Raw genomic sequence first — 14932 nt, 5'->3', positions numbered from 1 at the left:
TGGTTTTTCACAATGTATGCTTCATGTTTTGACTACCTGCAATGTTTGGGGCTATCTCGTTGTTATGATCAGTGACCTATGCACTTTTGTAAAGCTCTCTCTTGGAAGTCACTTTGGATAAAAGCGTCTGCTAAATGAATACATGTAAATGAACTTTGAATAGAGGTCCTGAGAGGCTTCCAATGAAAATGATCAATTATAATAAATGTGGATATGGTGTTGTAGAAGTTTTTTTTTAAATGCCTTTCACATGTGTTGCGATATAATGTGTCTATGCTTCACACTGTATAGCATACTGTTTACTTTTTCACGTTTGTCTGTTATACAGGGCAGAGAAGTAACCATTTTCATCCGCTAGGTTGGGTAGTTGAGTGGGGTTTTATTGTTAGAACATAAAGTCGATTCAAGTGTCACCGCAGATTATTGATTTCTCATCTTGTTTTTGATAAATTAATTCAATGATATTAGCGTTACACATACTTCCAATGTAACAATATAAATGCTGAAATACAAATCGATTCGTTTTGCTTGATTTTTTTTTTGCATGTGTCGCCATCTTTAGTAAGGGACAATATACTCCCCTACAAGCGTTATGGCTCTTATCAATCTCAGGTTACTGTTTGGAATCCCCCAATTGTAATGCCCACTTACGCATAATTTTATGTCAAAACCAAAACAGCATTACAGAAAATTGTTGTACCGTGAGGTGAATTAAAGGTGAGGTGGTGAATTAAAAATAGCGGCTTCATGCCAATCGCCATACTTGTTTTGGGTGACGCCAAATTACTTCTCTATTCCTCCCTCTTGGTTGTCAAGAAGATGGCAGCTTCCAGGCAGGCATGAGAGGGAATACTTCTTCAAAAATTGAATGAACTTGGGCTACCGCTTTAAGATAAGACCCTCAGCGCATCGCATTGGAAATCGTGTATCGAAAGAAGTAAGTAAAATGGCACTGTGGTTTGAAAACCAGCAAATATTCATGTTTTGTTGTGGCAAACCGCTCGGCCATTTTTCTTGATGGAGCTTAAACGTAGGCCTATTTTCTAAAAGATGGCTGCTTCCAGAGACAGCATGAAAATAACAACATTCTTAATCTATGATATCAAATACAATTGACTGGCCTTTATAAATATGTGTATTTTTTGAGCAAGTTACAATATGTTCTGAAATGTATCGTTATCGTAGGTACTGTACTTGCATGAAGACAGTGCTTGGCACGTAGCTAGAAGCTACGTAGCTAGCTCTAACGTTATTAGAGTAGCTAGTTGTAGTTAGCTAGAAGCTAAACCAGCGCCGTTATAGCTGGCTAGCCCAATAACCAAGCTTGCAAGCAAGTTAGCGTTGCCTGCTAACAAACCGAGTTAGCAAGCTAACGCGAGCTACGTAGCTAGTTTTAGCGCTGTAAAGTTATGAGTACGTCACTTAAATTTCAAGTTATGTTTGCTTTGCTATGAAATTATTCGCAAGTGTAAGTTCACCGTTTCAATAGAACGTATCTGATCAGCAGGATTGGCAATCGACTAACTGTAGCGGTAGCTACAAAAATAGCCTATAGCTAGCTAGCCTTGCAGTATGTTACAATATGGCGACTTCCAAAGAAATATGGAAATCATAATATTTTACGAGAAAGGTCTCGTTTTATTGTCCTAACTTTTCTTTTCATGTTTGTTGTCACAATTAAGTTTTATAATTTTGACGTGTTTTAGCCTGGTCAACGCCGTTATTTGTCTGTCGTTAATTTGTTTTATATACTGGGCCGCCTCACGGTGCACCAGATCCCTAGTGATGACAAAATGTGTCAGGTTATGAGTTAAGTTAACCACTGTTTTGGTCCCATGGGGTATATCAGGCGTTGCCAATATCCCAACTGCCAATTCATTTCAATTAACCAAAATATGTATCCATGAAAGTCTACGAGGAAAACACTATTTTGGTTTTAAAGCACACATAACATCCCCCCCCCCCCCCCCCCGGGTTTATTATGAAGCGTGTTCACTTGCAGATATGAAAACGAACGGACCTATTATCTCGCCATTTTTTAGCCAAGCGGTTTGTTGGTTACAAGATGGTGGCTTCCATGAATGGAAATCAATGGGCGCAACAATCAATTAACAATATGGGCTGTATGCTTCATTTGCTAAACTTGATTATATCGTTTGATTAAAATATTAATTCTAATTCGGTAATGTGTATTCATTTGATCTATGTTGTCTTTTCTTGCCGGTTTTCCACCCCAAGCAATGAAATGGTGCAGTTGAACAAGTTTTACACTGTCTTAAATGTGTAGTTATTTATAATTCTTAATAATAAATGGACCATTTTACACGTGCGCTGCTCTTGTAACATCGAATAATCACTTGCACGTGTAGTTTGCGATGGTGCGCCATCATCTCAGAAACTTGGTAGCCAGCAAACAGTTAAACCAGAAAGCCGGCATGCCAAAGTTATAGTAGCTAGCTTAGAAAAAAATAACTGTTTTATGTGTTTGTGAATTCTTCTTTCAGAGGTTATGTCTTCTTCCGGTTCCATTGTTTCTGGGACCACTGGTGCCGTTTTGCAACCGCGATGGAAGCGAGTTCTTGGATGGTCTGGTCCTGTCCCTCGTCCCAGGCATGGACACAGAGCCGTTGCAATAAAGGAATTGATGGTTGTGTTTGGAGGAGGGAACGAAGGAATCGTTGACGAATTACACGTGTATAATACAGGTAAGATCTTATTCATAAACTTTGATATAAATGTTCACATTTTAAATATGTAGTTGCATAAATTTGGCACCTATAGAAACGTACACTTTTGGAAGGAATACGTTATTTTACAGTTTGTTACTTGTTTGAGATGGAAGGAAATCAAATGCTTGAAAATGTGAAATTGGTGTCCTCTAGTGGACATACAAGTAAACGTGCGGGTAAAAAATGGCGCGCTAAAAGAAAATGGAAGACATGGTGTTGTTAATCAGATCAGACAGCAGCTCCAGAATCAGACTGGGTCTTACTGGTACGAATGCAACTTAATGCAGGGCTCTCAAGTCTCACGCTTCTCAAAAATTTCTCACGCAACACCTTGTACTTCTCACGTTGAGAAGTTTGTGATAACTTGTTTCGCAATATACAATTAATGGACGAGGTGCAGGCATACAGAGGGAAGTTTTCTGCCAAGGTGATGGCTGTCAAGTTATACAGAGTTAAATGCCACCTACCAACCAATCAGAAGCAACCCCCCGAAATTGATTTCCATTGACAACATTCTGCTTTTGTTTTGATTGATTTAAACAGTGGAAAACTTAAAACTACTCCATTCCGTTTTTATTCTAGCAACAAACCAGTGGTTCATCCCTGCAGTTCGGGGTGACATTCCCCCAGGCTGTGCTGCATACGGATTTGTTTGTGATGGCACCAGACTGTTGGTGTTTGGCGGAATGGTGGAGTATGGAAAGTACAGCAATGATCTCTTTGAGTTACAGGTAATTCAATTTCTGATTAGGACATATTGATTGGTGTCCTCTTGATTTTGATCTGGTATACACAATGTTTGATGTGGGAAGCAGTACCTATACATCTTACATTTATCTTTTTATGATTTAAGTTTGTGCTAGTTGGCTTTAAGAATATAATTATGTCAGACTTATCAGTGCCCAGTATGATATTTCTTGGGATGCATCATACTATTCACTATTCTCATTTAGGCCAGTCGATGGGAATGGAAAAAGTTGAAACCCAAGGCCCCCAAAAATGGTCCCCCACCTTGTCCTAGACTTGGCCACAGTTTTTCCCTGGTTGGGAACAAATGCTACCTATTTGGTGGACTGGCAAATGATAGTGAGGACCCGAAAAATAACATTCCCAGGTAAGTTGTTTGAGGAGTGAGGCTTTATTAACGGACTGTCCTTTTGTTATAAGTGCTTTACAAGTATACACATGTTTCCATTCATGAGTCCTGATGATTTTGTGCACATTAAGGAATAGAGTATGTCCTAAAGTTGAAGTGTTGTATTTTCCAGATACCTGAATGATCTGTACACGTTGGAGCTTCGTGCTGGGTCCAGTGTGGTGGGCTGGGACATCCCCATCACATACGGCATCCTGCCTCCTCCTCGTGAGAGCCACACTGCTGTGGTGTACACAGAGAAAACCAGCAAGAAATCTCGCCTTATCATCTATGGAGGGATGAGTGGCTGTCGCCTAGGGGATTTATGGAGCCTTGACATTGGTACATTTCTCAGTGTTTCAGTCAATTCAATGAACACAAGTACAATCTGTCTGACACAAATGGAAAAGTAGTCTTTCCAATCATCTGTCATAATTTTATTATATTTGATTTGTAGAGACCCTGACCTGGACCAAACCATCAGTGAATGGGACATCCCCACTGCCCAGGAGTCTCCATTCTGCCACTACTATTACAAACAAGTGAGATGCTACTTGATATTGATCTTACAGCAATTCCATCATCACAGCATTGAAGTTACAGTTGTGACAGTTGAATGTTACTCAGTAACTCCCTGGGCTGCTTGCTACTGATTTCCTTCTGTTTCATAGGATGTATGTGTTTGGGGGATGGGTTCCACTGGTTATGGATGATGTCAAGGTGGCCACACATGAGAAGGAATGGAAGTGCACAAACACACTGGCCTGCCTGAATCTTGGTTTGTCTTTTGAACATTGGTTCAGAATAATGACAGTATATTAGTTTTAATTGCTCATTCATGTCTGTGAAGTCTGAGCCACAGTTCATAAATGTTGCTGTGGCATCCAATGAATAGACACTTAAGCTGTGTTTGAATCCGACTCCTCCTTCACTCTTCCCTATATTTGTACTAGTAGGGCCTGCTTTGGGTGAAAGTGAATGAAATAATGAATAACTTTCAGACACAATTTTGTTATTATGCAACTGATAAGACTGCATGGTGTTGCATAAACAAGTTACATGTCAGCTTTCACATCCTTTTAAATAATGTAGAACTTATGTTTATCTACTGTTGTTGCCCTTTAGGGAAGTGTTATTTTGTATCGTTCAGGTAGCACTTTTGCAAAAGAGCAAAGATTGATGCTAACTAGTTTGTTTTTTGAACAGTTAAAAAGTTAGTTGAAACTAGTAGTAAACCAAGTTTGCCAATGATTTGTCAGTCATTTGACAAATCTTGCATGATTGCAATCATGCAAGTTGCATAAATACGGTGTGTAAATTCCACTGTTGGAAGAAATTAAAATAAAATTGGCTTAACATCAATTAACTGCTATGGGGTAGGAAGTATATTCGGATACAGCTTGAGTCTCTAAACGATCATCAGCATTTTGACGGTGTATTCCAGATTGTATTGACTGTTCTTTTCTTTCATATCTCTATAGACTCCATGTATTGGGAAACAGTTGTGATGGATACTCTGGAGGACAACATCCCTCGGGCCCGTGCAGGACATTGCTCTGTGGCTATTAACTCCAGGTTGTACGTTTGGAGCGGACGAGATGGTTACCGGAAAGCTTGGAACAACCAAGTTTGCTGCAAAGACCTCTGGTACCTTGAGACAGGTGAGAAAGTTCTAAAATACCATTCCAAAAGAGAAACCAATATTTTCTACTGTTGTGGAGTTACAACAAAACATCTATTCATAAAGATGTGGCAGTTTATTTCAGATGAGGAATTGAATGGAATTGCGCATGTTAGATCATAAACCCAAGGATATGTGTATTCATTGTAATTTGGTAAAAAGAGTGTAACTACATTTCTGAAAAACAATGCAAGTCTTGGATCCAATCGTTTGGACACAACCTACATTTTAAAATGTTTCCCTGTGTATCACTCTTATTGAGGGTTACGTTCCTAGTCATTTTGTATGGAGTACCAGGCTGATGAGAATTGAAGGAAAACGCTGATATCATCATACGTTTGGTGCTTCCAGAGAGGCCCCACGCTCCAGCGAGGGTGCAGCTTGTTCGTGCCAACACCAACTCTCTGGAGGTCAGCTGGGGAGCAGTATCCACAGCAGACACCTACCTGCTGCAGCTCCAGAAGTATGACATCCCGTCTGCTCCAGCTGCAACATCACCAGCTCTCAGCGCCACCCCGTCCCTGCCAGGGAGCTCTCCCAGGAGTCCAGCCCCGGCCGCCGCTGCTCCGTCTGCCCAGAGCCTTCCACACGCAGGTATCACTCCAGTGGCCCAGAGCCTTCCACACGCAGGTATCACTCCAGTGGCCCAGAGCCTTCCACACGCAGGTATCACTCCAGTGGCCCAGAGCCTTCCACACGCAGGTATCACTCCAGTGGCCCAGAGCCTTCCACACGCAGGTATCACTCCAGTGGCCCAGAGCCTTCCACACGCAGGTATCACTCCAGTGGCCCAGGCTGCTTCCCCCACAGTGTCAGTCCTTCTCATCAACAAGTCAGGGAGCCATCTGCCTGCTTCCATAGCAGTTAATGAGTGGAATTTCTGTTTTGCTCCTTTAAAACTTGACCTTTAGTTAAAACAAATGTAACTGTGTAGATGTGCAATTCCTAATCATTTTCTTTTTTATTACACAGCCATCTTGAAGGTTGCAGCTCCTCAGTCTAGCACTGGGGCATCTATTGTCACTGTGCGCCCAAATCAGGTTGGTAAATCGCCTGTCACTGTGACATCACTTCCTGCAGGAGTTCGCATGGTTATGCCTGTCCAAACCACCCAAGGAGCGGTATGAACAACATTTACATTTTTATTCTGGTTTGTCATTTAACGCCTTACACTTCTGCAGAATGTTGAAGTTAAACATATTTTTTTCTAGCCGATTGGCAGCAGCCCTCAGATGAGTGGCATGGCAGCGTTAGCTGCAGCTGCAGCAGCCACTCAGAAGATCCCACCCTCATCACCAGGCACCGTGCTCGGCCTTCCAGCAGGTGCCACTATTGTCAAATCAGTGGCCGTCTCTCCTGGCTCAACCACAGTCAAAATGGCATCTCCAGTCATGGTATGAGTTATCCCAAAAGAACATTGTGAGGGGAAACACTGAGTACTGACACTGAAATACTCATTTTAAGTGTTTGTTTTTTCTGGCTCCAGGTGAGTAACCCAGCCACCCGTATGCTGAAGACTGCTGCAGCACAGGTGGGCACGTCCAGTGTGTCTTCTCCCAACACGACCACGCGACCCATCATCACTGTGCACAAGTCTGGCACCGTCACTGTGGCCCAGCAGGCTCAGGTGGTCACCACAGTGGTGGGAGGAGTCACCAAGACCATCACCCTGGTCAAGAGCCCCCTGACCATGGGAAGCAGCGGCACACTGGTAAGATACTAACCCTGGAGGAAAGTTGTTGCCACCGAGTGAGGAATGCTGTGGGCGATGAATGCGTCGAGTTGTTGTTCCTTCGAGTCTGTTGATATGCATGCAAGGAATTCTGGGAACTGTATCAAATCTTGTTTTACACTTTGAGTTGGTGGAACTTTATCTTGCCTGTCATAGGACTCGTATGACATGCTCCATGCCAGAACCTCTTGATTAAATTTGCTGAATCACAGTGGTGGTCAAAATGGTCCTTGTGACCGTAAGATAATGAACATCATGTGTTCATAGGTCTGCATGATGATAGGATCAGTTAGGTTTGGACTTGTGGCGATGTGGAGAGCCTCAGCTTTACCTGTCAACTTGACAAGCTGAAGTCCCAACTCCTAAACCTCCACTACTGTGTTTTCCAGTGACTCATAAACTTGAGTCTCTCTCCTATGTCAGCAGATCTCCAACCTTGGCAAGATGATGTCTGTGGTGCAAACCAAGCCAGTGCAGACATCAGCTGTTACAGGCCAGGTTTCCACTAACCCTCTCACACAAATCATACAGGTCAGCTATCTGCATGAGTGCCGGAAAAGAGGTGGATTAACTCCATAGACAGGAATCAGACGTCTTTTGCTTGATGCTTTTCATGATCCACCATGTCCTTTACCAGACAAAGGGTCCCCTCCCAGCTGGCACCATCCTGAAGCTGGTGACCTCAGCAGATGGCAAGCCCACCACCATCATCACCACCTCCCAGGCAGGCACAGGGAATAAACCAACCATTCTGAACATCAGTGGCATGTCGCCAACCACAACCAAGCAGGGCACCACAATCATCAAGACCATCCCCATGTCAGCTATCATGACCCAGCCTGGAGCCACAGGTTAGAGATGCACACAAACAAATTCAACAGCAATTGGGATTGGAGTGGCCTTAGCTGGCAGTTGTGTTGACTGGGCACTGGATGATTTATTTATTTTCATTTATATGTTTTTATGAAGAGAAACCCAAACAACATCAGCATAACTGTAGCCTGTTGACTTGTGGCTTTCCTGACTTACAGGTGTGACGAGCAGTGCAGGAATGAAAACGCCTATCACCATCCTCACCACCAAGATGATGACCACTGGCACTGCTGGCAAAATTATAACGGCCATGCCCAAGCTGGGATCTGCAGCTGGCCAGCAGGGACTGACTCAGGTACCTCATCCTTTTTAGATTGGTTTGTTTAACTTCAGTGACACTTGTCTTCAGTCACCTGTAGAACATATCATATAGTTACAACAACAACACAGTTGTTTCTTGACCCTTTTGAGATTCTTTACTTGAATCACAAACATTGAAAAAGAACTCATCAGTGCCTCCTGGAATAGAAATGTCATCATCCATGTCTTTCTAGGTGGTTCTGAAAGGCGCTCCAGGACAACCTGGCACCATCCTGCGCACTGTGCCGATGGGAGGAGTCAGAGTGGTCACCCCTGGTACCGTGTCTGCAGTCAAGCCCACTGTCACTACGCTGGTCGTCAAGGGAACAACCGGTAAGGGTGTCGTGCCAGTCCAGATTAACTGTCATTTTACCTTTGGTAGGAAAATAACTGACATGACTTGTCTGTTAAGCCTGTCCCCCTTTTCCAGGTGTCACAACTCTGGGGACCGTCACAGGCACTGTCTCCACCAGCCTGGCAGGGGGCAGCGTTGCTAGTGCCAATGCCTCCCTGGCCACTCCAATCACCACATTAGGCACCATTGCCACTTTGTCCAGCCAGGTCATTAACCCCACTGCCATCACTGTGTCAGCTGCTCAGACAAGCCTGACCACAGCCTCCTCTCTGCCCTCATCCACTATCACCATGCAGGTACTCTCTATTCTACTTGTCTTTTCTTGGAAGTGCAGTGTTTTTAGATGTTGGACAACCTTTCATGTTTCTCTCCTCCTGTGTCTCCCCAGTCTGTACCCCAGCCCACCCAGGTGACTCTCATTACCACCCCCAGTGGGGTAGAGGCCCAGCCAGTGCAGGACCTCCCTGTGTCCATCCTGGCCTCGCCTACCTCTGAGCAGCCCAGCTCCACAGAGGCTGGATCTGGGGATGGTACTGGCACTGTCACCCTGGTCTGCTCCAACCCCCCCTGTGAGACACATGAGACAGGCACCACCAACACCGCTACAACAGCCTCCTCAAACATGGGCGGGGTGCAGAGGGCCTGCTCCAACCCGCCCTGTGAGACACATGAGACGGGCACCACCAACACTTCTACTCAGGCCTCGTCTAGTATGGGTACTGGGCAGACTGGCACTGTGCAGAGAGTGTGTTCCAACCCGCCCTGTGAGACCCATGAGACGGGCACCACCAACACTTCTACTCAGGCCTCGTCTAGTATGGGTACTGGGCAGACTGGCACTGTGCAGAGAGTGTGTTCCAACCCGCCATGCGAGACCCACGAAACGGGGACCACCAACACCTCTTCGACAGCCACATCCAGCATGGGTGGCAATGAGACAACCACAGGAACAGGATCAGTGCAGAGGGTGTGCTCTAACCCTCCCTGTGAAACCCACGAGACAGGCACCACAAATACGGCCACCACTGCCTCTTGCAACATGGAGCCTGGCGAGGGCACAGGTATAGCACCAAGACATTCCCCTTAGTCAGAGAGCACATGGAACATTTGGTTGGAACTGCTTAGCGTAATTCCTCCTCAGATTGAGTTTGTAGCTTGTTACCTTAAATCTTTATGACCCGACCGTTGTTTCTGCTGACCCCCACAGCCCAGCAGAGTGACGAAGGAGCTGGAAGTGCCACCAACACAGAGGTCCCCTCTACCACAGCATCAGCTACCAGCGCAGAGGTCCCCTCTACCACAGCATCAGCTACCAGCGCAGCCACCACCACCACCCAGGGCAGGGCCATCACCACGGTGACCCAATCCACCCCAGCCCCTGGACCCTCAGTACCTGTAAGAGCACCAGCAGCCCCACCCCCTACTAGTCTACACCACCTGTTTTTATTTACAAACCAGTTTGTCAGCAGCTGGTTGAATAAGAATGCAAATCGTAAACTCTGTCCCTGTCTGTCCAGTCTATTTCATCCATCAGTGCAGCCGCCTCCACAGAAGAGCCCATGCAGACCGAGGATGCTGCATCGGCGGCAGCTGTGCCCATGGAGGAGGGGGGCATGCACTCACAGGCACGGAGTCCACCAATTATTCCAAGAACACCATTATCATATCAAAATCTCTCTTGTAGTGGGTTTGATTGATGTGTTTTTCTCCAGATGGGAGCAGATGCAGCCGTGGGTCTGCCTCCAGAGCTGATGTCAGAGGGCCAGGGCGCCACCCTCATGGTGACGGGGCTCTCCGCTGAGGAGCTGGCCGTCACTGCAGCAGCTGAGGCAGCGGCCCAGGCTGCTGCCACGGAGGAGGCCCAGGCGCTGGCCATCCAGGCTGTCCTCCAGGCTGCACAGCATGCTGTTATGAGTGAGTCCCTTTTTAGCTACAGGCAATATACTGGTCAGGAGTGCAGGAATGTTATGATTACCTTTACAAGATGTATTGTTATCGTTCTACTAGCGCTGGACAAAATGGCAACCAAAAAAAAGAATCATTTTACTCAAAACTGACTAGAAAAGACAATGCCATTATTAAAATCAGTATTTTTTTTATTTTAACAGTAAAAATTATTTAACTGTTATACAGATGGGGCAGGGCAATTTCAGCTAATGACTTTTGGCTTGGTATCATGTATCTGTTTTCAACTATGCGGTCACCACATCTTTGGCGATGTGAAATGCCACCACATTCACCATTCTCATATAGAAAGATGTCTTTTTAGCAGGTGTCTTTGAGATGACACGGTCTTGTGCAACCCCGCAGCGCCACAGACTTGTCCCACTTGGCTGCGTGCCTCTGGGAGATGCTGGAATCAATTGTGTGTTCTTCTCCTCCCAGACGAGGGGGAATCAGGCTCAGATGGCCAGCAGTCCACCACCATCCCCATCGTGCTGACCCAGCAGGAGCTGGCAGCCCTGGTGCAGCAGCAGCAGCAGCTGCAGGAGGCCCAGGCCCAGGCTCAGGCAGCCGTCCAGCAGCAAGCAGCTGCCCCCCAGGCCAGCCTGCCCACTGAGGGCCTGGCCCCAGCAGACAGCCTCAATGATCCTGCCGCAGAGAGCAACGGGCACAACGAGATGGCTGCTGCCGTCACCAGCGCTGTGGCCTCGCTGCTGCCACGCACCTCTGAGAGTAGGGATTTGTTTGGTGATTAGGTCACATGTACATTTATTCTTGATGTATTTTGGGCTCTTTTAGATTAACCTTTTGTTTCCCCATCAACTCAGCTCTAGCCCCCTCGAGCACATTTGCACTGGCAACTGTGGCCAGTCCAGCCAAGCTGCAAGCTGCTACTGCATTAACTGAGGTGGCCAATGGCATTGAGGGCGGGGTACGTTTTCTACTTTGTTTAGAATTTAAAAGGACAGTCCTGTGGCATGAAAAGTAAAACATGTTCTGACTTTTTTTTTGTGGTCCTTTTAAAGAAACAAACCCCTCAACCAGTCCCTATGAAGAGCCTTGTAAAAAAAGAGAACCAGTGGTTTGATGTTGGAATTGTGAAGGTGACAAACATGGTGGTCACCCACTTTTATATGCCAGGAGATGACTCTCAAGTAGAGGTAAGTCCTACACAGTGTTATGACTGGGATGTCGCGATGAGTGACACCAGGACAGCTCTAATAATGTTTGTTTATCGTAGGATGACTCGGGCAACATGCCAGACTACACTCAGATGAAGAAAATGGAGCTGCAGTCTGGCACAGCCTACAAGTTCCGTGTTGCTGGCATCAACGCTTGTGGTCGTGGAGCTTTCTCGGAGATCTCTGCTTTCAAGACCTGCCTACCAGGCTTCCCTGGGGCACCGTGTGCCATCAAAATAAGCAAGGTAAAGGTCTTGCTAGTCTCAGTGTGTGGATTGTAGCGTTGTCATCTTGTATTGAATGAATAGCTTAAGATGTTCCCTTTGAACTGTTCATAGAGGTCCGTAGCTTACCCACTGTTTATTTTCCCACTCAGAGTCCAGATGGAGCCCACCTGACCTGGGAGCCTCCCTCTGTGACGTCAGGGAAGATTATTGAGTACTCGGTATACCTGGCCATTCAGAGCAGCCAGACAGCCGAGCCCAAGGCCTCCACCCCTGCCCAGCTGGCCTTCATGCGCGTGTACTGTGGGCCAAACCCTTCCTGCCTGGTGCAGTCCTCCAGCCTCTCCAATGCCCACATTGACTACACCACCAAGCCAGCCATCATCTTCCGCATTGCGGCCCGCAATGAAAAGGGCTACGGCCCTGCTACACAAGTCAGATGGCTGCAAGGTGAGCACACCTGCTTGTTACTACATGTGTTTTCACTTTGTTTATGCATTTTTTTTTTTAAACATGTATTCATTGTTTTCTGTTTTAGAGTCCAGTAAAGATGGCGCCTCAGCTAAACCTGCCCCAAAAAGACCGGTATCTTCACCTGATGTGTAAGTTATGGTTTTGCATGTATTCTACAAACGTCTAATTGGTTGGGATAGTCTTTAACCACTCATTAAAACTAAACAAAAAACTGTCTGCCCCAGGAGTAAGGCGATTGGTCAAAAGAAAGCAAGAACGGACCAGTAAGAAAGCAAGACATCACCCCACACCTGCTATTTGCTCCCTCCATCTTCATCCTGAATTCACCCCAACTTTTGACCCAGGTCCAACCAGCTACAGTGGCAAATCAAAAGAGAACCCACAGCATCAAACTGACATATGTTTTTGCAAGAAATATCCTTTTTGTAGTTCATACAATTTTTAAAGTAAAACAAATGAAAAGCACATTCTAGCTTTTTCTTTTGTCCTCCCAAATTTGTCTTTATATATATATATATATGAATCATTTTGGCTTTGTGAGCTAGGTGCCTGCCTGAGCTTTGATACTATTGTTTAGTTTTTTACATCTTTTGGGGATGTTCTCAGACAGGAGAGGATGTACAGTTGAAGTGTGATAAGGTAGGAGGAATAATCAACATTGAAAACATATAAAGCACTTGTCCTCCAATAAAGGGGACAAATCCCCCCTCCGAAGAAATTTGCTTCATCAAGAAACCAACCTGTACAGACATCATTCTGGACTCCTGGTAATGACATCACTGTGCGATTTTACCCTGAGAGGAGGACTGATGGCAGATGCCCGGAAGTGGACAGAGGAATGAGGAAGGATGAGTTTTGTAAAGAACAGACTTTGATAGGACTGAGACTTGCAGCACACAAAAAATCTTGCAAAATCTTCCCCAAAAATGGCAGGCAATGCTAATAGCAGGAATGCTGAAGATCTTTGTGTAGTTTATTTTTGTATTTTTAAAGCTTTTTCTTGTGTGTATGTGTATGTCAGTGTGCATTTTGGTTTGTTTTTTTACACTATTGTTCAACCCCATAGTTTAAGTGTTTGTGGGAGGAGGGGTGGCAGAGTTGAGGTAGCCACTGTATTTTAAATCTTGGTTCAATCAGTTGTATGTTGTTTTATCGGAGAGTATGAAAAAGAACAACTTTTTGTATTTGTTCTGACTAGGATGCAGAGGCTATTGGACTGAAGGGAACTTTAAATAGACCAAGGGAGAGGAACCTTTACTTTTGTTTACTACAACTTCCAATGCTTATGTCACTTAATGTATGCCAAACCTAGATACATGGGAATATAATGAAAATGGTATCACATCAACATCTTATATTCCTCTAGCAATGTATCCCAATCATTAGTGTCTATTCTTTTTAGACTCATGAATTAGTGGCTTGCCCTGCCCCCTAAAGTTATGTCAGCATATAAAAGATTATATTGGTAGAATCGCTCTCCCTGTAGAGTTCAGGTAGACTGAGTAATAATTCAATTTATTATTTCATGGTCCTGTACTTTTGGAACAGGTGTGCAAATCTATGGTGAAAAGAATCTTTCAATGGGATGTCATGGGCAAATGAGAAGCATAGTCGAGTTCGGTCTCACTTGTAAATTAGTTACTTCATTACACAAGAACATTTTGGCCTTTTTATATAATTACTTGTAAGAAAATGTTTTTACATGTTGATCATCTCTCAATTGCCTTTTGTGTCTTGACTTATAAAAGAAACATAAATATATACCGTCTCCCTGATCAATTATGTATACTCTGATTTGCTGTAGATGTCTGAACTCTACCGTCATTGAAACCATTACAACACTTGAATATACTGTATGTATATTAATCCTGCGTATAATGTATTCAGGATTGATGACTTAACATCCATCTTAGAGAGGACATGACTGCATATCATCAGATGGCAAAATAAGGCTTTTGTCAAAATGGAAGTTGCCAGAGATAAAAACAGAGCCCTGGGAGAACTTGCTGCCTTTCTCCAGATTGTAGTATTTACACTATGGTTTCAGTCTGTTTTCCAGATATTTCTAGAATGAAAAATCCTATTTCATAAACAATCATTATTTTATATGTGTCAGTGTGTCTGTTGAACAAAACTAGACATGCATGCAAAACTGTATTTTAGTAGTGATGCCTTAAGTTAGACCATAAGCTGAAGGATCTTAAAAAAGAAAATTAAAAAAAGAAGTTTGTTCATTTCCATGTGGTATAAAAATGTGTCCTTTTCTTCCACAGTACCTTTTATTGGGTCACTTTTCTTTTGCAC

The 14932-nt window shown here is 44.5% G+C and overlaps 1 protein-coding gene across 5 annotated transcripts; it reads left to right on the top strand.

The window, feature by feature from the left end:
- The first annotated feature begins 814 nt into the window (after positions 1-814).
- hcfc1a (host cell factor C1a) lies at positions 815-14865 on the top strand. Of its 5 annotated transcripts, none has more exons than XM_067249845.1 (28): positions 815-937; positions 2505-2705; positions 3312-3460; positions 3683-3843; positions 3998-4206; positions 4322-4406; positions 4536-4642; positions 5346-5525; positions 5897-6139; positions 6518-6585; positions 6757-6939; positions 7032-7256; positions 7701-7808; positions 7915-8128; positions 8309-8445; positions 8645-8783; positions 8881-9101; positions 9194-9866; positions 10013-10200; positions 10323-10430; positions 10518-10719; positions 11191-11481; positions 11577-11680; positions 11775-11909; positions 11990-12175; positions 12307-12604; positions 12693-12756; positions 12853-14865. In XM_067249845.1, the coding sequence occupies exons 2-28, from the start codon at positions 2510-2512 to the stop codon at positions 12893-12895; spliced, it is 4917 nt and encodes a 1638-aa protein (XP_067105946.1). In that variant the 5' UTR covers positions 815-937; positions 2505-2509; the 3' UTR covers positions 12896-14865. The 5 variants fall into 5 exon arrangements, with proteins under 5 accessions (XP_067105946.1, XP_067106019.1, XP_067105790.1 ...); XM_067249918.1 differs by having other exon boundaries at positions 6518-6666; positions 7704-7808; positions 12856-14865; XM_067249689.1 differs by having other exon boundaries at positions 6518-6666; positions 7704-7808.
- The last annotated feature ends 67 nt before the right edge of the window (positions 14866-14932 follow it).

The sequence above is a fragment of the Osmerus mordax genome, chromosome 1 (assembly GCF_038355195.1).
Source record: "Osmerus mordax isolate fOsmMor3 chromosome 1, fOsmMor3.pri, whole genome shotgun sequence".
In the NCBI taxonomy this organism is placed as follows: domain Eukaryota; kingdom Metazoa; phylum Chordata; class Actinopteri; order Osmeriformes; family Osmeridae; genus Osmerus; species Osmerus mordax.
The sequence above is the reverse complement of the archived record's forward strand: the minus strand, read 5'-3'. Positions and strand labels throughout refer to the sequence as shown.